This window comes from Dermacentor variabilis, chromosome 1, assembly GCF_050947875.1.
Source record: "Dermacentor variabilis isolate Ectoservices chromosome 1, ASM5094787v1, whole genome shotgun sequence".
Taxonomy (NCBI): domain Eukaryota; kingdom Metazoa; phylum Arthropoda; class Arachnida; order Ixodida; family Ixodidae; genus Dermacentor; species Dermacentor variabilis.
In genome coordinates this window covers 99453269-99477297 of record NC_134568.1, presented here as the reverse complement: position 1 = coordinate 99477297, position 24029 = coordinate 99453269, and the positions used below count along the sequence as shown (strand labels likewise).

Sequence of the window (24029 nt, the reverse complement as noted above, 5' to 3'; positions counted from 1 at the left end):
CTTCTTGTATGTTTCCTGTGTGCGTCTGTTTTTGGCTGGTTTATTAAAACAGGACGTACTCTAGTGTGTTCAATTTTGCATACAATTATATCACTGTAGGTAACAAAAACAAATCTCGAAGGCTGCGATTTTGGTGGCTGCGTGCGTTGAAAGCGATTACGAAAGCTACAATATGTCAGAGCCACCATGCATTGACAGTAATCTCAAAGGCTACGTTTTTCTGCCCTTAAGGTGCCGAGAGAGTTAGCAGAAACTAACAACCCGGAAATCAGATACAAAATATTCCCAAAATAAGTTAATATTTTACTGTGTAATAATACAATATTTTAAAAACCTATTTATATTTGCGTAGATGCACGTTGAAGTGTTAGAGCCTTGGCAAAGCAGAGCCCTGCAGTGATCCAATCCAAGCTCTAGCCATTGTCGTTACGCCGTTTTTCATTCTGTGATCGTTTCGAGGGTAGCGGAGCACGATTTGTCACCTGCCGTGGTTTCCTGCTCAGCTACTAAGGTATGACCGCTACATCAATTTCTTTTTTAATTCGTTTGGGTGTTGAAATCTGTGTTCTTTACAGGTGCCAGCATGTCTAGACTGCGGGAGAAGCCGTACACGCGAAAGAAAGCGTCACTGGAAACGAAGACGATATTCGAGGACTTCGGATCTCGCACCCGCAGCAGCAGTCAACGGCTCAAGAATTCGCAAGTCTAGAACTGTGCAGTGGCGCATATACGCCGCACACTTGCATTAACATGTGCGGTCGTGCTGTCCCTGCAAACATTTGTACGCCTTGTGATGCTGGCCGCTGCACCGAGGCGACATCGGAAGTTCAGGACGGTGGTTGTGACACTACGCGCATTAAGGACAATGTCCCTTGCTTCCCTGGTGGATCTACTCTACGTGACTCTTCGGATGGTTCACTTCGCTGTGAGAACGGAACAGGATCCCTTAGGAGAGGTGTACGCACAAGTCAATGTGGGTTCTCTGGTAAGCAGGACCTCGGAGCCTACATTTGCTTTAGCTACCGCGGAATCTTCATTGGCGCCCTTCGATTTTGCTAAAAAACTGCATTTGGGCCATTAAGGAAAATGTTGGGCATACAGCAGTGCTAAATGATGCTAAATGTTGGCCATTAAGGAATGTGCGTAAGCTTGTCAGTTACCCTGCCATAGCAAATTTGTTACAATTCCATTGCTGCACATGTCTTAACCGCAGGCGTTTTCAGTGCTATTGAAGTGATGTGGTCAAGATCAATTCCTTCATGTCATTGCTGTTGCTTTCGCAGTTGAATAATGCTAATTCATATCTTCTTTTTGCTTCATTCTTTTTTTATTCCATGCTGCAAACTCAAATGTCCTAGCAAGGTGGCAATAAGAATTTTTGTTCTGTTGTGCTATTGGAATTGCAAATTTTCCTTTTTTTTTATCAGCGTATATTTGTTCTTTGAACAATACGCATATATGTGCTTTTTGGTCTCTATATGTATAAGGTGACAATAAAAGTTTAATTGTATTTGGAAGTTGGTGTAGGTTCATTTTGTGTTTATTTAAAGCAGAGTCACTACAGCAGAATGCATTCAATCACTCGACCAATGTAATAAATATTACATTGGTTGAGTGCTTAAATGTGTCCCGGCCACTATTGTCACTTCAAGGTATGTGTATATCTGGAATACACCCGGATATGTATATATATATATATCCTGAACGTCCCCTGAATAACCATGCTGGATGTCCGCGTCGCACGTACTACGGATGACCAAAGCGGTTACCTTTGGATTTCCCAGGGATGTTTGTCGGACATTCATGGATATCCCACGGACATCCTGAATATCCAGAAAGGACGTCATTCGGACATTGCCCGGATATCTGTGGTTACTTGGGTAGCTGCCTTCACGCAACAGTCCTCTCTGATGAGGGAGTTGTGCAGTGGTGGATACCGCTTTCTGTAGCCCTTGTAGTAATTTAGTATCGCTGAATAGTCTTAGGGTTTGGTCCTCTCGAGGTCGCCTACGTTGGATGCTTGGTAATAAATGTACCCTCGAACTATCCTGTCTGCCTCTTGGATCCCTGCCATTCCTGTGTGACCCAGCATCCATACTATCGTATGCCTAATTGGTTCTTCGTTTGGTTGTTGTTGTGTTATGTGGTCTCCGGAGCGGAATATGCGGAGCGCTCCGTGCCCTATTCTGCCGCGTAAGTAGTTGCGGCATGCCGTTTGTGAGTCTGTAAGGATTGTTAGAGACCGTTTAGACCGATATCCCTCCGCTGCTGCTACAGCAGCGGGGCAGAGGAACAGCAACGCTGTAGCAACGGTGATTGATTCGAACCTACGCAAGATCACCAGTGCATCACTACAAGACTGTAGGATAACCCGCCGTGGTTGCTCAGTGGCTATGGTGTTGGGCTGCTGAGCACGAGGTTGCGGGATCGAATCCCGGCCACGGCGGCCGAATTTCGATGGGGGCGAAATGCGAAAACACCCGTGTGCTTAGATTTAGGTGCACGTTAAAGAACCCCAGGTAGTCAAAATTTCCGGAGTCCTCCACTACGGCGTGCCTCATAATCAGAAAGTGGTTTTGGCACGTAAAACCCCAAATATTATTAAGACTGTAGGATAGTCGAGGCTGAAGAGCTCGAGAAAACAATTTCATACGATACTTGGTCATGTAAAGAAAATCGAAGCTCGTGACCCACTTGCTGTAGGTGTCTTCTTTGGCAAGAAAAAACCTGATGATGCAAATGAGTTTCTTTGTCAGTTGATGACGTTAAGGAAGTCGTTAGCTATGGCATATGTTCTGGCGCACAGGTTATACCTGTCAGAATAAATGCCATCATCTGTGATGCACCTGTAATAGCATTTATCCTGAGTGTAAGAAACCACACTGGGTACTACAGCTGTACAAACTGCACTGTGAAAAGCCTCTACATTGAAGGGAGAGTGTGCTTTCCGGCAAAGAGTGGGAGTCTGCGCGCCAACACCACATTTCGAGGCCAATTTCAACAGCAACACCATATTGGCAATATGGTTCTTGAGGAGTGGCCAGTTGACTTGGTGAAAGATGTTCCACTGGATTATATGCATCTTGTGTGCCTAGTAGATGTGCGAAAACTGCTTCTGCTGCGGTTTCGAAATCCCAAGCAGATTAGACGAGGGGCTTCTGCACAAAATCATATTTCAGCCAAGCAAACAAAGCTTTCTCTTTTTCTACCACCTGACTTCAACCAACGTCCAAGAGGCCTACATGACCTAGATCGCTGGAAAGCAACAGAATTCAGGTTTCTTGTGCTTATAGTAGTCCACTGGTGTTGTCCTCTGTAGTGCCACAAGGGATGTATAAAAACTTTCTCAGTCACCATTCTTGCATCAAAAAGCACAGTAGCCACTGAGCTCAACTATGCTGAGAAGATTTTGAAGTTACTTGTTAGAGGCTTTGTGGAAATATATGGTCAGCACCGTGTATCCCATAATGTACATGGGCTTTGCCATCTTGCCGATGATGCAAGACATTTGGGGCCACTGGACTCATGGAGTGCATTTCCGTTTGAGAGCCACTTGGGCACCATCAAAATGCTTCTGAGAAAGCCGCAGCACTCACTCGAGGAACTGTCGAACAGAATTGTCGAAACACGGAAGCTTCAGTACAGAAAGAAAATGACTAAGCAGTTCCCTCTGCTCACTGGACAACATGAAGATGGGCCTCTTATGCCCGTTTGCCAAGGGCCACAGTTAAAAAAACTCGGTGCCCTTCCACTCTGTGAAGTAGGATGACCAGCGAAGCTGTGCATGTGGGCCCTTTACTGACGAGCTGCACCTCCGGCGCGGGTTGGCCCGGCATGGCACTATCTTCGGGACCGGCCCACATATGGGGAGCGCTTAACGCCTACTTCACCTCCGCCGCGGGTCGGCCCGTCATTGCACTATCTTCGGGATCGGTCCTGATGGGGAGTGCTTAATGCCTGTTTCACCTCCGCCGCAGGTCGGCCCGGCATTGCACTACCTTCGGGATTGGCCCACGTATGGGAAGTGCTTAATGCCTCACCTTCACTGTGGGACGGGCCGGTATTGCACTATCTTCGGGACTGGCCCACATATGGGGAGTGCTTAACGCCTACTTCACCTCCGCCGTGGGTCGGCCCGGCATTGCACTATCTTCGGGATCGGCCCTGATGGGGAGTCCAGAAGGAATTCTCTTAGACACTAGTAGGAGGAATAACTTCTGCAAACTCCTTAATGGAAGTGTAGTTGTGGTAGAAAACTTTGCCCATAATGCATAAGGTATGCCATATGTAATTGGAAGGAAGTTCCTGAAGAAAGATGTATATTTGACACCTTGTCCCTCATGTGCACTGGTAATATTGATTGCGTCCAAGCCTTCTCTGCTGCGGTGTTGGCCTCTGACATGGGTGTCGGAAAAATGCATGTGAGTTCCATTCAAAAAGGAGCTGGTTGTTTTTCCTCTCGTGCATCTGAATATGCAAATGATGAATAAACTCCTGTGTATAGAACTGATGAGCAAAACAAGAACAAGGTGAAAGCGGAAGCCAACGTTTTGACAAATGAACTTGTCTTTTTCCATGCTTGTTCAAGATAAGTCCACTTGTCAAAACGTTGGCTCCCGCTTTCATCTTGTTCTCGTTTTGCTCCTCGTCTTGAATTTCTATCTACCGCATTCCCCCTGTTTTCCCTCTATATATAACTGTACTATATGTATATTGTTTTTTCTTTAAGGTGATCACTGTGCAGTCATCAAGTTTCCAGAGAAAGGTGACTCTGTGGCTCTTGTACATACCAAGCAGCTGCATGGTGATGTGTGCTTGTGGCCACAGGATTTCAAGAATGTTTCGTATTTAGCAACATGTGAAGCATTTACATCGTCCATCTGGCAAGTTGTGCCATGTGTGCACATAGAGACATTCAGTGAGTTTTATATTTCTCTACTAATTATGTTGTAGTATGTCTCATCACATAGTAGCCTTATTCATGTTGGCAATGTACTCAAAATTGCAATGTGCACACACATCTCTGAAAAAAAAAAAAGGGAACTTTAGAAAGATTGTTTTCTTTGGTGACACAGCTGTAGGTTTTACATGCTTACAAGGGGACACTCGCTTTTTCATTCAGAAATGAAAGCTCATATACGCCTTGGCGCAACAACTTGTTTAAGGTTACCTGGCAACTCGATCTCTTAAGGTCATTAGAAAACTTTAAAAATTAGTTAATTAAATAATTGGGCCAATGCTTGAATTTATGCTCATTATTATTTGTCACTTTCCTTAGGAACATGTGATGCAGGGCAACAAAAACTCAAGCAAGCTGAAAATGGGTCAGACTTGGGGAGTGAAGTGGACCTGGGAAGGGCCAAAAGAGAAAAGCAACGAAGAACCCTTGCTCAAGTCTGGAAAGTGTGCAGCTACTACCACTTCCACCACCCTCTATGATGAAAAGTATGTTTCCTATTTTGTTTTTCATATTAGCAAGCTTTCTTACTTCACTATATTCTTCATACTACTTTTTCTATGCCACATAATTTTTTCCTAGTAAAATGGAGAGTAGGCCTGCACCTTCAAGGAAAACACGTGTGGATTCCCCCAAAATTATATGGTTTTCCTGGCAGGTGGCCAGTGACCCACCATTTTGCTGAGTCACCTCTACATTGTAAATTTTCATACAGCTCTGTAAAATGGCTCTCTCTGCTTTCACTAGAAACCGGCGACATCTGAGCTTTGAAATTGCATTGTTCGTGGTTGTTGCACTAAGGAATTATAGCCCATTTCCTGAATCCTTTCAATGCTGTCTTTTCAATTTTAGAAGCAAAGAAGCGGTATGGGAGACGTACTCACAAGCAGATATCACATGCATCAACATCTAGGGCGAATGATGCCAATGTGCGCAGTAAGTCTGTGCCGTTTGATAATATAATGAATGCATGTTTAGAATGCTGTTCTTGAAAAAAAAAAATTGAATATTGAGAAGGAACTGCTGCAAGATGATGCTTGACGATGCCACAATAATCTTTAAAAATGTATCTACTGGTAGCATAGCATGTTATAGAAAAACACTCAGCATAAGGTGGAGCATATAAATAATTAACAGGGCATGTTTTCACAACAGTTTACACTTGAAGCTGTTGGTGCAAAAGTGGAATGTAAAGCACTTTCAAATGGCATTTTAACGGACGTGAATTTTGATATACAGAGTAAAATTGACACAAGAGCGACTGAGGATTCTCTTTAGAACACTAAAACCTATCAGTCGGTGTTAGAGACCACCCGTCATGGTAGCCAACTGGCTGTAGCATTGTGCTGCTGAGCACAAGGTCACAGGTTTGACCCTTGCTTTGGTGACTTTCTGGTGAATGATAAGAGCACCATGTGGTCAAAATTGACTTGAAGTCCCCCACTACGGTGTGTTCCAAAACCACTTCACAGATGTGGCACATAAAACCCCAGTTTAATTTTTTTAGTCTTGGGCAAAAAAGCAGAACTTTTGTACTTAATGTATCTTCTTGATGAGGATCTAATAAGTTATCTTTACTGATTTTCCGTGCGATTTGCTTGCTACATTATTTGGTGCTTGTCAGTAATTCGCGTGAGTCAGTGTATTTCCTCTCCTTTTTTAGGTGATCAAGGTGCAGTACAGTGTGAACAATGTGTGCTAGCGAGACTTCAGACTCTGAGGGTGAGGTTGACTCTGGAGGGGAACAAGATGCAAAGCAAGAATCGTCAGGCATCGAAAGATCATTGACAGCTCACTCTTTTATGAAAAGTATGTAATCTGGCATCGTCTCTTTCCTGCTTTTTATAGAACCTCTTAACCTTTGCACATTTTTGGCTACAACTTTAACTTCTAAACATTGTCTTATAACACAACTGGTTTATTTTCACAGGCACTACTTAGCAGTAGCACACCTTAAAGGTCTGCTGGTGAGCATGATTATTTCTTTCTCTTTTTTGTCTTACAAAGAAGCAAGCCAAATGGGGAATCCACAGTGGAATAATAATAATAATAATAATAATAATAATAATAATAATAATAATAATAATAATAATAATAATAATAATAATCTTTATTACATCCAAACATGTCGCCATTACAAATCCAACCCGCATAAGCAACATTGCTTGTGTGCGAGATTGGGCAGTGAGCGGGAAGTACTGATATGTGTACACAACGGAAATAATGACACATTAAAAAAAATGTATGAAAAAGCATTGACATTTAAGATACCTTCACAATCAGGCTCACACAAACAGGTCCGGATAGGTAACAAAATGGAAAAGGAAAGTGTACATAGTATGAAGCCTTCTGAATTGCTCCGTCTTTGTATACATGCTTCAAAATCCTAAAGAAAAGGTTTAACAAATATGGGCATTACGTATCACCCATGACCTTAAATGTGATTTTATTTGTTTCAATGTTCTGGCGATATCATTCTCATTCAAATTATTGAAATTAGCCGGCATGTAGAAAGCACGAGTCCTCTTGCCATAGTTTGTGTACACACGAGGTACCACATATTTTTCTATCTAACGTAAGCTGCGAGGTTTCACGTTCGTTTTTGAAATTAGTAGAAAAACAATTCTTACACATGGTGTCAAACAAAACTTGGTGCTCGACAAACAACATGACTGGTACATGCTCAGCAAGACATCCCCATGACCAAGTGTGCCATACGAGAGGCTATAGGCAATGTTTTTTTTTAGGATGCGGTTAATTATCTGAAGTCTACTAAAAGAAGCAAAGCCATAAATTGTTATTCTGTACCTAATTATCGATTCACCAAGTGCTTTGTAAACCATTTTACGAACATTTACATCACAGAAAGAATTTAGAGCATACAAATGAGCACGCACGGCATGTAAGTGCCTTGCGAACTCTTCAATGTGGACATTCCATGACAACGTGTCGTCAAAGTGTAGCCCCAGGTATTTTGTGTTTTTCACCAGAGTTACCGGAGAACATGAGCATGCAAGGCAGTCACTGGTGTGGAGATAAACAGGGGAAATATCCGCAACTACTTTGGTATGGGTTGTGAAAACATATGTTATTCTTCTATATTAATAAACATTTTTTTGTCAATGAACCAATCAAGTAGTTTAGAGACATCATACTGTAGTACTCTAGCGGCTTCATTCAAAAATGTGTTCAGTACAACCAAAGCCGTGTCATCAGCATACGACTTTTGTCAGTAAAGTTCCGAGACTGAGTCCATTAAAAAAAATGTGTAACATTGAAATCATTTGTGCAGCACCCCTTCGAAATAGTCTCCCTTGCAGTCTATACACAGCTTCTAACGCTTCTTGCATGAGATCTTGGAAACAGTTGGAAAATGCTTCTTTTGGCAGTGCTGTCAGTTCTTTTGTCGTGGCGTCTTGAATGGTCTCCACGCTCCCCATCCAGTGACCTTTTAGTGCTCTCTTCACATGAGGAAACAGGAAAAAATCGCATGGGGAGAGGTCAGGCGAGTATGGCGGATGGGGAAGTACAGTAATGCTGTGCTTGGCGAGAAATTTTGTCACGCTGAGAGCAGTGTGCGGCCTTGCGTTATCGTGGAGAAGGCTCCATTGTCCAGATGCCCATAAGTCAGGGCGACGGCGTCACAGTGCATCACGGATGTGTTGAAGCACGCGGATATAAAACTCCTGATTCACCATCTGCCCTTGTGGGACGAACTCATGGTGTATGACGCCTCTGTCATCAAAAAGACAAGTCTCAGCATCGTCTTTGTTTTGGTCTTCTGTCGCCGCACCTTTCTCGATGCCGGAGAGATTGTGGACCGCCATTCGGCGCTCTGCCTCTTTGTTTGAGGATTGTGTTCAAAACACCACTTTTCGTCTTCAGCAATGATGCTGTTGACAAATTCAGCATCCTCTCTGCCTCGGAGAGCAAATCAGCACTCACTGATGCCCGTGTGTCCTTCTGGTCCTGTGTGAGGGAGCGCGGCACAAGTCTGGCATTCAGGTTTCGTTTCCCCAAGTTCTCGCGCAAAATTTGGTGGCATGTTGTCTCACTAATCGAGAGTATCCGATAGCATGTCGACTGTAATGGTGCGGTCTTGCTGTACGATCTCCCTAATCTGAGCCATGTTGTTTTCATTCCATGAAGTTGCAGGGCGCCCCTGCCTTGTGTCGTCTTTCACCGACATTCTCACCGAAATGAACCTCATGTGCCACTCGAAAACTCGTGCCCACGATAATGTCTCGTTGCCGTAAGTGTCACGAAGGAGCTCATCCGTCTGTGTGGCTGTCTTGCCAAGCTTCACACAGAATTTTATGTTTACACGCTGTTTGAGGTGGACGTCCATCTCACCACATTCACTCACAGTAGAATGCGCAGATGACTAGTGACAACATATTTTTCTACATATAGTGCCATCTAGCGGCTGCCACAGCAATTAACCTAAATAGCTCAGGTTAGCCCAAAAAGGTGGCGCTACACATACGCACCAAAAATTTGTATTGGGGAATCAGTTCTAGAGAAGAAAATAAATCAGTCTCGAAACTTTATGGACAAAGGTTGTGTAAATAAATTTTGATTTTAGTCTTAAGCAAGCAAGGCCATTCATGTAAATGTTAACAAAAGCAGTCCCAATATGGACCCTTTCGTTGCCCCTGATTTAACACACAACAAACAATTATAGGACTATAGGACACGTTGCTGTCTGCCTGTTAAATAATTCTTAAAAAATGAGTAATACGGGCCTCTGAAACCACATCTGCTTAGTTTGGTAGTAACCGTTCATGATATAATGTGTCAAATGCTCTTTGTAAGTCAACGAAAAGAGTCAAAATAACATTGTTTTTATTGACTTCGTTGCAGATATAGTCATTAAAATCTTCTAACAGGCCCACAGTACTCTGTCCTGAGCGAAATCCAAACTGCGCTACAACAGGCATTAGTTCAGTAATAGCATAAGAAAAGCGATTATGTGGCATAAACAAAATAGTGCATCAAGTGTGAGTTCAACAACGTACAAAAAAAAACTATGAAGGGCCGTAATGGATATTTTCAGATTGTTAGTCGATTCAAGTACAACAGCAAAATAAATCGCAGCATTTCTTTCCCATAATTAGTGCACATGCACTGAACCTCCCACATTTGAACGAGATGTTAAAGTGAAACCCCGTTAAACCGTAGTTGGCCGGAGCTGAGAAAAAGCATGTACTAAACTGTACCTTAACCGAAATAGCATGAGATCGCCCACTCACCTGTCAAAAACAGAACTCGGAGAGACTGTGATGAAAGCAAAAAAAAAAAACGCAGTATTTATTCACTTTGCACGACAGAAGTGTTATTTTCGTTAGATGCCGCGGCGGCCTAGCAGCGACGACAGCGGTCTCAAACTTACCGAAGCTGCGAGCCACCTTTTCAGCCAGCCCCCTCTTCTTGGCAAACACTCAATTGGCAGATTCCTCGTTGGCATGGCATGTTCTCCATGCACACGGGCGGTAGCGCTGCAGAAGTCACGGGGCACCTTTTTCATTGCAGGATGCTGTTCTCGTCATGACGATTGCATTCGCGAGGCTGATGTAACACGCAGCTTCTGCCAATGTCGGGCCTGAATCGCCCGTGCTGTCGCTTTCCGTGTCGTCCTCATCAGTGTCGCTAGTCGACACTTCTGCAACAGACGCAACGTTGGCAAAAAGTCGAACCTCATAGCCGACATCGCTTTGCGGTCGCAGCTGCGCTGCCGAGCAACTTCTTCACATTCCAAATGCCACACACTGCAATCAACATTAGATCGCTCTCGCATGCCAGCGCCGGCTTCGTGTCATGTTCAATAGCATGAACAATGTCTAATTTTTTTTCTATGCTGAGCACCTGCCATTTTTTTTTATCCGAGCTTCGGCATGACACGAGACCTTGTTTGCATGCCGCCACAATGCTCTCTGGCCCGGCGCCGAAATGCTGTTGATCTTGATGTTGCCTCATGCACAAATGCACAAGGCGCTTGGAAGCCGTTGTTCTGATCTCTGAGGCTTGTTGTTCTGCCGGGCCACCCGATGGAGACGACACACCACCGTGTTTGCGCGACGAAAAGTGGAAACATTACGTGTTAACTGATACGTACGCAATAAGCTGGTACGGTGTATGCAGATACACATTATGTTCAATGGCCGCTGAATCAGGGATCTGACTTTGCTACTTTTAAAAAGAAACTACTGTTTAAGCGGGTACGGTTTAACAAGGTTTTACTGTATAAGTATATACAATGTTACTTATAAGTGTATCCTTTCTAAGGCCTACGTGGTACCACTTCATAATAATTGCGTGATAATAGTCTGGTAGAGTAATTAGATTAATTTCATTTAAAAGTGGGGCAGTGTGACTGCCATAAGGAACATTTGCAATAGTACAAATAGCCGTTTTCTGTATTATATGTAATTTATAGATATTTGTCAGCCGTGCCCCAAACAAGATGGCAGTAGTTTATATGAGATAAAAATAAAGAATTATAGATGAGAAATTTAACTGCTTTCGGTAATGAAAAACGCATCCTTGACAGAATGTCAGAGGTCCTGGATGTACTGGAAAGCAGTGTTTCAACATGCACAGTCCGTGACATCTGTTATGTGATAGTTGCACCTAGACATTTGAAACGTGATACCACCTGGATTTCCTAATTAAGTTCTAATGGTGCGTAGGAGACAATTTTTCGATTTTTAGGCCTAAACAAAACGGCTTTCGTTTTGGAAGTGTTTATTGTTAACGAGTTTACTTGTGTCCAGGACGATAACTTCATCAGCACTTTATTGGCATCGCTCATTAGGCTTTTATAATCTCATGCAGTCAGAAGTACTGTTGTATCATCAGCATACATACTTTATGAAAGTGTCAATTTTTAAAATGTCATTGATGTATACAGTCGAACCCGACTATATCAAACCCGTTTACACCGAATTATTCTTTATATCGAACAATTTCTGAACACGGTGTAGTTACAATAAGTATATATATGTAGCAAAAGTTATGCTTACATCGAACAAAAATAGCAGCGACTCCTGATATATTGAACGTCAAGCAGTGGAAAAACACCCCAGAAGTTGGCTTTCCCTCGCAGTGGCAGGGAAACCCGGCAGCGCGGCTCCATCAAACCACTCTCCCTACCGTGACCGCGCTGCGTGGAGAGCAAGCCGTCGACACCCCCTTGCAAAAGATGATCCTGACCCGCCCAGGGCACCTGCTCAGACAGCCAATCGGAGGCTCTTGTGCCCTCGTCATGCAAGATGACTCAAGTGCGAGTTGTCTCGCTGCTTTTCGGGTTCATTGTGTTTACGCCTTGTGGGCCTTCTCCCGCAGTGTCGCCGTGATGAAGTGGCAGAATTTGCCTTTTGCCTCAATATCGAAAGCTCGAAATCGTAAATCGGGTCAAACCCGGTGAAAAGTCTGATGCCCTGCAGTGTGCAAGATTCTGAGGAGTGCTCTCAGCATGATCTTGGAAGAATAAGGGGGGAGATTAGGGCTAAAGCGGACAAACTCGCGACCTGGTGCCCTTGGCGCCCGGCACGTACGCACAGCCATGTACAAGTGTTCATCCAAAATTGCTTCAGACATGCCAGCTTCCACGTGCCCGGCGATGGCTGTAAATTCTGATGTGTACGACGAAGCCGCTGGTGGTGTTGCCGAAGTTTGGACCAAGCCGTCAGAATTTCCGGAAGCCGTTGACGAATCGACGGGCGACGAGTTTGTGAGTGCAGATGATGGTGTCGCGACCACAGGAGAGCCCGAAAACGAAGACTACATTGCTGACATCGTACCGAGCACAAGTGAAAGTGGGCACAATGAGGAAAGCAACAACGGTCCTTTGCCCACATTCTCCGAGGTCATTGGTGCACTCACACTAGTCCGGTGCTTCTGCGCGAACGTGCAAGGTTGCAGTCTCAGCTGCTCAGACTCCTCAGACAATGTGGAGAAGTGCGTGCATCGCAGGCAGCGAAACTGCTCAAGCAGAAGAAAATACAGGACTATGTCATGCAAAACTAAGCTGTTTCATCAATAGTGATTTTATAAATATTATGTATGTTTATGACATCGAATTCTTTAGCAGGCTTATATCGAATTATGCTCTATATCCAACTGATAGGCGTTTTTTGCAAGTTTGATATAGCCGGGTTCGACTGTATACAATATAACAGGGTTCCCAGAATACTACCCTGAGGCACTCCCGATAAAAGTGCTTGTGAATTGGAGGTACGATTATTGATGACAACTATCTGCTGATGATACATTAAGCAAGATTCAGTCAACTGTAGAAAAACACTTCGAGAGCTGTAATTTATTTTATTATTTATTTTATTTTATTAATACTGTAAGCCTTTACAGGCTCTTACAGGAGTGGGAACAACAAAGAAAAACAACAACGAAAAGTACAGATTGCCAGCAAAAAAAAGATCCGAAAATGAAAGAAACGAAAGTCCTAAAACAGTACAGACTGTTCCTGTACTAAACAGTACAGGAAAGGGTGCGCGTTATACACTGATTTTGGAATAACTGCAAGCGGCATACACAGTAAAAGCATACACTACAAGAACTGCGGTCAGCATCCACATGAAACATACACTCCGTGCGCAGTCCCCCCCCCCTTTTTTTTCCTTTCTACAACCGCGCAACCTGCTGATCAAAAAAATTTTCAATCTTGACAGAAAATGTGATAACAGATTCCGAGGACACAATGTCTTGTGGCAGTTTATTCCATAATTCTATGACTGACGGAAAGAAGGAATACTTGAATGTATTACAGCGGGAGGTATATGGCCTGATACTCTTGTCATGGTTTGTTCTGGCTGAGCGCTGGTATGGTGGTTTTAGGTACTCGTGTTTGCTTATATTAATGCTGTCATGATAAAGAAGGTAGAGAAACTTTAAGGCAGCAACGCGTCGGCGAAGTGACAATGTTTGAATGTTTGCCCGATTGCGTAGTGCGGTTATGCTGACGTCACGTGAATACTGCGAATACACAAACCGGAGAGCTTTATTTTGAATTCCCTCCAGTTGATTAAGAAGGTAGATTTGGTGCGGATTCCAGATAATGCTGCCGTATTCAAGGATTGGCCTTACAAGGGCCTTATAACTTGCTAGCCTAACTTTGGAAGGTGCCAGTGCAAGTTTCCTGCGAAGGTATCCCAGCTGCCTATATGCTTTTGTGCACGTCTGTTTAATGTGAACGTCCCATTTTAATGTGTTTGTGATGGTAACACCCAAGTATTTAACTGAGTCGGATTCTGTTACATTTAATCCCGTTAGATGATATGCAAATTTTAAGGGTACCTTTTTTCGAGTTATATACATGGATGAAGTTTTTGCTACGTTAATTTCCATTCCCCATTCTTGACACCATCTGGCAATGTTAGTTAAGGAGGAGTTAAGTTGAATCTGGTCATTAATCGTCCGTACTGTGGTGTAGATGACGCAGTCATCTGCAAACAGCCTTACTGTTACGTCAGGTTCAACTTGAGAATGAATGTCATTAACAAAAATTAGAAAAAGAATCGGACCCAGCACAGACCCCTGTGGAACACCGGAGTAGACATCTAACTCTTCAGATTCAGTACCATTTATTTTAACGTACTGGCTGCGGTTAGAGAGATAGGCGGTTATCCAGTGTACTATGTTAGTGTCAATCCCAATATTCTTAAGTCTGTCAATTAATTTTGGATGGGGTACCCTGTCAAATGCTTTGCAAAAGTCTATGAATACTGCGTCAACTTGAAGTCTCGAGTTAATTACTGTAGCAAAGTCATGCGTTATTTCGAGGAGTTGAGTGACGGTAGAAAGACCTTTGCGAAATCCGTGTTGTTTGGGGTACAGTAGATTGTTATCTTCTAAGTAGGTGGTAATTGCTTTGCTAATAATATGCTCCATCATTTTACAACAAGAACTAGTGAGTGAAATCGGCCTGTAAGTGTTTACCAGTAACTTATTGCCTCCTTTGTGAATCGGAAGGACCTTGGCACGGAGCCAGTCCATCGGCAGGGTGGCTGTTTGAAGTGATGCTACGAAAATTGCATGCAAGAAAGGAGTTATCTGTTCTGCGTAACGCCGCAGAAAAGCATTGGAGAGATTGTCAGGACCTGAAGATTTTTTAACATCAATCTGAAGCAATAAATTAAGTATTCCTTCTTGGGTTATGACTACTTCAGACATTGATACCGGAGGATCCGTCACAGTTTCGCTTTCTGTAAGTGTAGGGGTACGTGTAAAAACGGACTGAAAGTATCTGTTGAATGTGTTGGTGACAATGTGAGCTTCATCAGTTATGATTCCATTTACATCGATTTGAGTCACTTGGTTCTCAGGCCTGGACAAGTAGCGCCAAAACTTCTGTGGGTGTTGCATCATAAAATTTATTAGTGTTGTTGAAAAAAAAACATCCCTTGCCTTCCGTAAAGCAGTTTTTAGCTCACCAGAAAGCCGGCGAATATCTTCAGGATTACGTTTTTTCTTCCGCATCCTTTGCAGTTTTCTTTTTAGGTGTATCACACTACGCGTAATCCATGGGTTTCTGCGTTTTGTACGTTTCAGTCGCGTGGGAACGAACGTTTCCTCACAATGTGTTATTATGTCTTTTAGTTTAAGCCATAGAATATTCACTGTACAATGATTTTCAATGGAAAAGGTTTCCAACGCTACTTCAAGGTAGTCGATGATGCTGACGTCGTCAGCTCTATTGTAGTTTTTAACAGCTACACGTGATTCTGGAACTGGTCCGCTAGCGCCGATAGTAACTGTTAGCAGCAGCAGTTTATGATCTGATATGCCCTCTTCGAGTGTGAGAGAGAGAGAGAGAAATTTATTTACAGAAAGGCAGAGAGGTCGGCCTGAGCTATAACTTGCTCTGGCCTGCTACTCTACTCTGGGGAAAAGGGACGGGGAGGGAAAGGGCTGATGAATGATGATGGTATAAGGAAGAGATGCGTATATACAAATTCACAGAGTTGTGGTATCTCTAAAGGCGTGCGTCCAGCCCAGTGGCTTGGAGAAAAGCTACAGCGGCTCTTGTTACCAGGGCTGCGCTGGTTGCATTAGGCCAAGGACCTAAAAGAAACTCGTCCGATAGCGGTCTCTCATGGATGTTTGCTATGGAAGAGACAAGTTGCTGTCGTTCTTGCGCGTACGCGGGACACACGCAAAATATATGTTCAAGTGTTTCTGGCACCTCACAGCATTCACAGTTTGGGCTAGTATCACTGGCACCTATCATATTTCTATAACGGTTGGTGAATGCGACACCAAGGCGAATCCGGTGCACCATGCTCGTGTGGTTTCTATTGAACTTGTGTGGCATACGAAATCTCATTTCTTGGTCCCATTTGTGTAATCGCTTGTGACGTCGATCTGGTTGGGCCCAGTGTTCCAACGTAGAGTTGCGGTTTACGCGACGAAGTAGGGCGTTTGTGTCTGTTCGTGAGAACGGAATGCGTACTTCACAAGCATTATCTAAAGCAGTTTTTGCTTCAGCGTCTGCCTGTTCGTTCCCTATCACGCCACAGTGTGATGGTATCCACTGAAAGGTGACATTGTGGCCATTTCTTGTTGCGTGGTCGAGATACTCTGTAATTTCTATAGCCATAGAATAATATGGGCCCCGTCTGAGGACACAGTCAATCGTTTGCAGAGCTGGCTTGCAATCGCAGAATATCGTCCATGCGCGAGGACGCTCCTCGGAGAGAAATCGAAGTGCTTCCCGGATAGCAACAAGTTCTGCGGCAGTTGATGTTGAGCTATGGTCTAGTTTAAACCGGCGAGCGATGATCATATGTGGAATGACGAAGGCCGCAGTGGAGGCATATGGTGTGACAGAGCCATCGGTATACACATGTACAGTATCTCCGTACTCTGTAGAAATGTGCAACAGGGTGAGTTGCCTGAGGCCAATAGATGGAACGAAAGACTTTTTAGTAATTCCAGGGATCTGCAATGTAACGACAGGTTTAGGCAGAACCCACGGGGGTGTTCTCGGAATACAGTCGGGAGAGAATCTTGTCGGCAAAACACTCTGATGCCGCGTTATAGTCGTTGAAAAGCTGGAATCTGGGTGTGTGGTAGGGAGCGATGACAGAGGATGGTGCCTGTGTCGGGTCAACACGCGGAGGTACATTCGAAGAGGCTCGCAGAGCAAGTACACCCGAATAGGACAAGCACGAGCTTCCGCTATTGTTCCATTGGTTGACGTGCATCGTGGGAGGCCCAAACATGTGCGCAATGCTTGAGCTTGAATGCTCTCCAGCGCGCGCACACAACTAAGTCCCATGCTTGAGAGCGCCGGCATGCTGTACCGTATATACCCTACGAATAGTGCTCGGTACAATTGGAGTAATGACGACTCCGAAGGGCCCCATCTTGTTGCTGCCACGACGCGAAGGACGTGAACAAAACTCTTCAGCTTTGACTTCAGTGCGGCGACGTGTCTTGACCAAGATAATCCCCGGTCTATGACTAAGCCAAGGAATCTGTGGTGTGTAACCGTAGGTATCGCTACGCCGTCAACAATGATCGGATACATGCTCATTCGTTTTCGCGTGAACGTAATCACAGAACATTTTTCAGTTGAGAGACGGAGACCTTGACGCCGAAGATACTTAGCTGCGATTGTCACTGCACGTTGAAGCCTAGCACGCATTTGGGGACGGGTGGCTCCAGATGCCCATATGCATATGTCGTCGGCATATGTGCTAATCTTTACCGTGCTAGGAAGTTCGGATGCAAGGCCAATCAATGCAACATTGAAAAGAGTTGGACTGAGAACTCCCCCTTGTGGAACACCTCGATGTATATGGTACTGTCCGGTGTCGCCATCACTTGTCGACATATACACCGTGCGGCCACTGAGGTAGCTAACAACCCATGTATATAGTCGGCCACCGATGTCTAAATCTTCCAGTGCATCAAGGATTGCATAATGGAGTACATTGTCGTATGCACCCTTAATATCCAGAAAGACAGCTCCAACTAACCGACGTCGACTTCTTTCCTGTTCAACAGTGGAGACCAAGTCGATAACTCCGTCAATCGAAGAACGGCCTCTTCTAAATCCGTGCATAAAATCAGGAAAGCAATTATTTCTCTCTAGATACCATTCCAGTCTTGACAAAACCATTCTTTCCATTACTTTGCCGACGCAACTGGCTAAGGCGATCGGTCTGTAGGAGGAAAGCTCGTTGGGGCACTTTCCCGGTTTAAGCAGCGCTACAACGCGACTGCATTTCCAACCATCTGGAACATTTCCTTTCTCCCACGTCGCATTATAAAAAGATAGGAGAAGACGTCGTGATTCGGTGCCAAGATGGCAGAGTGCAGCGTACGTGATTCCGTCTGGTCCTGGTGCCGAGGAGCGTCGAGAAACTGAAAGCGCAGCGTCAAGCTCTTGCATCGTAAACGGTACTTCGAGCCGCTCATCAGGTGACGGGGGTGCGATGGTGACAAGGGATGAAGTCACTGCATTAGATGCGTCCACAATCAGTTTACAGTAGTCCTCTGCTACCTCCAATTCGGTCCGGCGTTGATGTAGAGCCACCGCATGGAATGGGTGTCTTTGTTGTGGAGTTGCCTGGAGACTTCGTATGACCCGCCATATCTTAGATAGAGGCTGTCTTGGATCTAGGGATCCACAGAAAGCCCTCCAACGCTGTCTGTCAAGCTTCTCCAGATGTCGAAGAACATGTGATGTCGAGTGTGATGTCGGCTGTTAGATGATTAGAGACAAATGCAAGGTCTAGTATTGAAAATGTTTGCCCTTGAATGCGCGTTGGCTCTGTGACAAGCTGAGATAACGAAAAACTAAACGCCATGTTCAAAAGCAGTTCAGAACTACTAACATCTCTGCTGCCGGCGGTCAACGTACTCCAATCAATAGTGGCTAGATTAAAATCACCAGTAAGAATTAACTTAGTACGATCTTTCAACCTGCCACAAAGGAAGTCGTGAATTTTCATTATGTAGTCGTCGGACGCGTTTGGTTTCCTATAAATACCGCCTATGAGCACAGGTGAATCGTGGACATATACAGTGCACCACACACTTTCATGATCTGGAATACCTTGCTCTTTGCGAAAAGATAAGCCCTGCCGTACTGCTATAGCGACTCCGCCCCCGCGACTGTCGCGGTCGGAGCGAAGAAGAAAATAAGAGGGAGGAACTATTTCTGAATCATGAATATCAGCATGCAGCCATGTTTCCGTTATGACGACAATGTCAGGAGAGTAAATTAACGAGATATCTTCTAATTGTTGAGTTTTATTAACAATGCTCCTTGCATTAAAACATACTAAAGAAAGTGAATTTACAACTGCTCGTCATGCGTTGTCAGCAATGGACTTCCCGGTGTCGTCGCGACGTAGGCTGTTCAAAGGTAGCCTGCATTTCTGTAGTTCATTCCACATATATAGTTGATCGTTCACTTTAAGTTTATCAAAAAGAAGTGCTACCTTATCACCAGCGTCACGTTCTGCTTTGGAGGACTGCCAAAGTTTCCTGCGTATGTCACGTACTGAGGCTGAGAAGTCTTCCGATATAGATATCGAACAATTTTTCAGCTTTTTGCAGTTACGAAGAACAGTCATTTTTTCTGTGAAATTGTAAAACCTTACAATTACAGGCCTTGTGTTCTTCTTTTTCCCAATACGGTGTACACGCTCGACTGATCTCGTTTCTACACAGAGTTTGTCTTTGAATACACCGTTGACTACCGCTTGTTCCAGATCTTTACTAGTTTCATCGCTTTTTTCTGCTAACCCATAAATAATAATGTTATTCCTACGGCTTCTGTTTTCCATGTCGTCTATTTTTTTGCTCAGGCTCTGGATATCTTTGCTCATTGCAGTGATGTGCTGTTCGCACTGCTCCAGCTTTTCATGATACTGTTGAAGCGATGTAAGAGTAAATTCAATTTCTGTCAGTCTAGATTGAACGCCTTGCAATCCTTCTTCTAAAGTGTGCTGCGAGGTTTGAATTTCCGTAACCCTTTTTAAGATCTCATCGAGCGTATTTGGGCCTGGATTTTCCTCGATGTCACCACTAAGCAGCAACAGCGAACGAACAACGCGGAAGCACTCGTAAACACAACACAAAATACACTCAGGGCCCGGTAGCACCACAAAACAAATAGCATCACTTTTGTAACACTTAGAAAAAGGACATTTCTTTCTAACCTGTACAAGAAGAAGAAAGTGGTTTTTCATGGCGTCCTTCACGGTGCCACCAAGCCCACTGAAGAGGGCCTGCGCTTGCTGCGGCCTTTTGTACGCTTCGTCCGATGTCGCTGCTGTCACTGGTTGGCCGAAGGGACGGCGCAGGTGCGGCGTGGCGATCGTGCTCGATGCTTGATCCACGTGCGGCAAGGTTGGCGTTGTCAGCCGTGTTGATAGCCCAGTGGGGTGCTGTTCATGATGATGCAGGATAGCCAGCGTTCCGGAATCATGGTGTCGAACAATCGAAGACCGGTCGCAGTTCCGAGTGGTCCCCGTCAGTCCGAGCAGGGTCTGTACAAGAAGAAGAAAGTGGTTTTTCATGGCGTCCTTCACGGTGCCACCAAGCCCACTCAGCGGTAGCGATTTTTTGACAATGTCACATGATTTATGGTACCAAAAGCCTTAGAGTAATCTGCAAAGATGCCTAATGTATAAAGTTCATGTTCAAAAGCATCCAGTATAAATTCCTTCGGTTCTAAGAGAGCATGTTCAGTTGAGTGACCTTTGATGAATCCGAATTGCGATGCACTGATGATACGGTGCTTAGCAAGGAAAGAAGCCATGTGGTTATAAACCAGTTTTTCCAAACCTTTTGATATTACAGGTAATATTGATATAGGCCTGTAATTGTTAAGCATATTTTTATCTCCCCCCCTTGTGCAACACTAGTACTTTCTCAACCTAGAGTTCCTGTGGGAAGATTTCAGTAGAAAAAATAAGGTTATAGGTATATTCCAGTACATCAGCAATAATATCTAACACATGTTTAATGCGTCTAATCTGTAAGTCATCTGCGTAATAGAAGGCGCTTTTTTTTACACACGAGAAAGCATTAATAACTTCACTGGCCGTTGTGAGCACCAAAAACATGCTTTCAGAAGTCCTATCAGTTAAGTATGTAGCACATGCTGGATTGTGCGCTTTCTTTGCTTGAGATACAAAATAGTCGTTAAACACATTTGCCAAATCTGCCTTGCAGATAGTTTTACTGTCTAACAGACGCTCAGTAGGCCTAAAAATTTATTACCACTTCGACCAAGGAACTTATTTAGTCTACTCCAAGCTAATTCTGATTGATTCGTTACATAAGTGTTGAAAAGGTTGTTTAGGTGCATTCTCTTTTCATAACATAAGGGACTGTTAACATTATTCTTATGGGCTTTAAAACATTTTAACGTGTCCTTGTTTTTATCTTTCAAGAAAAGTTCAAATTTATTTTTACGATTTATTTCTTGGGAGGCAAGTCTTAGTAAACCAATGTTTCTTGGTTCTGCGCGCATGCTTGAGTTGTTTGTATGAAAAGCATTTCCTGTAAGCACTTCTGAATTTATCATGGAAACAGTTACCTTCTGTCACTTTCTGTCGCAATGGTATATGCCTTTACTTTCTCCTCATTGAGAGTTACAATTTCCAAAATCTCCTTTTAATTGAACAGTACACCTTGAATTGCTAAGTTACTGACATGTCCTTTCACTTGTGTTTTCCCTGTTTCTCTTGTACAAGTAAGTCAGAGGCCCTGAATCTGTGATGCATTGTGCATCTTTTCTAGAGCTGCTGGAGTGACAAGGCAGGCCTCACTGAAGTGCAGCATTTTCCAACCACAGCAGAGGACTTTTTTTCCACAACTTATTTTTTAATGACAATTTTTGCATTCTAATACTCATTTTTGCTTTTCAGTTTTTAACGTTTAAGGATTGTATTTTAATTCCTCATTTTCTAGTCATATTTAGTCAGTTACACTTTATTGCCCATTTTTACATTGCTGTAGCAGGCAGACAATATTTTGAGCATTAAGAGTGGTACCTTATGTATTCATTTTTTTTATAATAAATTTTATATGTAAGCTTTCGTGAGCCTTTTTTTTTTTTTTGCAGAAAGAACTGTTTTACACTGCATTGTGATGTGTACATGAGATATCCGATGACTAGGTCAACAGTGACATTTACACAAATGATTTTATAGTACAGTACCACCATATAATCACATTCATGGCTTCTTTAGATGTGGACGTGAGCACATCCTAGAAACATGCCTTAGTGGTCTAGAGATTGTCCTGGCAGAATGTCAAAAGAATGTTCACAGTATGTAATTTGAGAAAAGAAATAGATTTGGGTCAGCAGTGACATTTACACAAGTAATTCCATTTTACAGCACCAGTATGTAATTGCATTCACGGTTTATTTATATGTACATGGGCGCATCCGGGAAAGGTACTTAAATGGTCCAGAGATGGTCCTGGCAACATGTCCAAAGACCTTTCATAGTATGTTCTTTGGATAGGCAAATGGATCCAAGTAGGTTCAGTTGGGGACGTTGCAGGATGACTTGAGGTTGTTGAAGTATCCGCGATTCCACATCCTGCGGACAACCTCAGGATGTCTTTGTGTTGTCTGGGAATCCCTAATCTTTGAACATGGGATGAACCCTTCGAAGTGTTGCTGTTTTCTTTAAAAGTTGAGTATGTGCCAAGAAGACAGCAATGCTTCAGGGAACTCGTCATGTGTTCAAAGATTACAGATTGCTTTCTTTCTTAATGTTTTTCAAAATAAATGTTGCTTGAGAAACAGCGCCTGTCTTCTGTGCTTCTGCTATGTCCTTCATCGATTTGTGAACGCTGCACAAAAGTGCATCATGAATGCCTGAATAGAAACTATAAAATAGCGGATGCGGCATTTTTCTTTGTTCTAGATTAATTCATTGTCCACTGCTGTTCGTTCCTTGCCATTAAATTGACTTTTATATAGTCGTTAGTCCTGTTAGAGTATGTAGTTTGTTTTACCTATCTTCTTGTTTATGCTCATTCGCTACATTTTCTCAATACTGTGTATAAATTAATAGATAAATAAATAATCAAAATTAATAAATAAGTCCATGTCGTGTATAGCTAGTAAAACTGATTTTTTTCTACTCGCAACATTGTCAAAGCCTTGTATAAATCAACTTTGAAGTTATCTATATAAGGGAATTTTCCTTTGCCAAACTGCAGCAGCTAATTTTGCCCAAGGACAAACCGAATACAACTGTACGAACTAATTCACAAGTGACTTGACGTCAGCGGGACGAGCAGGCTCGTAGCATCCACTGAAATTTTGGAGCTTTCTATTTACCTCGCAAGAACATGACCAAGTACGGCCGTTCGCTAAAATTTATCCATTCACTCTAACCATTGGTCCGACAAGCACAAATTATTTTCGCTACATGCCTCCATCCACAGTGCCTAACAAAGGGCATCCTGTACTAAATAATTTCCTACAGGTGTATGTGCGACAGCTCATCAAGGGACAGCAGAAGCGTGCCGTTTTCGGCAGCGCATTCACGATGGAGCCGGTGCATAGGGTCCTGCAAATTTCGCTGCGTACATTCGAAAAAAGGTTTTGCGCTCACCGCTGCACCGTTCTTGCTCAACCTTTGCAGAAAGATCTCATTTTGGACTCTATGTAATTTAGTATAACACTTGGCACAGTTAATTGCCTGGTTTTTAACAAAAGAGTGCAAATTTGCCTGCACTTATGGGGATGCGAGCTGCTCCACCATGGCGCAAGCATAAATTTTTGTCTGCACCCACCGGCAGCTGTAGAAAGCAGCATTTCACAGAGGGAAGTCTCTTGTTGTAGGAGGGGGCAGCAAGCAGCAGCCCTCACTGAAACGCTGCTTTCAGCAGCTATCGGCAGGCTGTGGTATAAGTTTATGCTTGCACTGTCGCGGCAGCAGCTCGCATCCTCATAACTGCAGGCAGATTTACTTTCTTTTTGTTAAAAACCAGGCAATTAACTGTGCCAAGTGTTATACTAAACTATGTAGATTCCAAAATAAATCTTTCTGCAAAATTTGATCAAGAATAG

At 43.6% G+C, this 24029-nt stretch overlaps 1 protein-coding gene across 4 annotated transcripts in view; it reads left to right on the top strand.

Moving 5' to 3' along the window:
- The first annotated feature begins 429 nt into the window (after positions 1-429).
- LOC142581639 (uncharacterized) overlaps positions 430-24029 on the top strand; it is a 34480-nt gene continuing 10880 nt past the window's right edge. Inside the window, exons 1-8 of one of the 4 annotated variants that reach the window (XM_075691220.1) lie at positions 430-511; positions 576-985; positions 4730-4918; positions 5279-5445; positions 5810-5893; positions 6621-6766; positions 6888-6924; positions 21737-22035. In XM_075691220.1, coding sequence (XP_075547335.1) covers positions 751-985; positions 4730-4918; positions 5279-5439 — 585 coding nt within the window. In that variant the 5' untranslated portion in view covers positions 430-511; positions 576-750 and the 3' untranslated portion in view covers positions 5440-5445; positions 5810-5893; positions 6621-6766; positions 6888-6924; positions 21737-22035. Of the gene's footprint in view, positions 512-575; positions 986-4729; positions 4919-5278; positions 5446-5809; positions 5894-6620; positions 6767-6887; positions 6925-21736; positions 22036-24029 lie in introns of those variants that run through there. The other 3 variants (XM_075691222.1, XM_075691221.1, XM_075691223.1) reach the window with 3 other exon arrangements.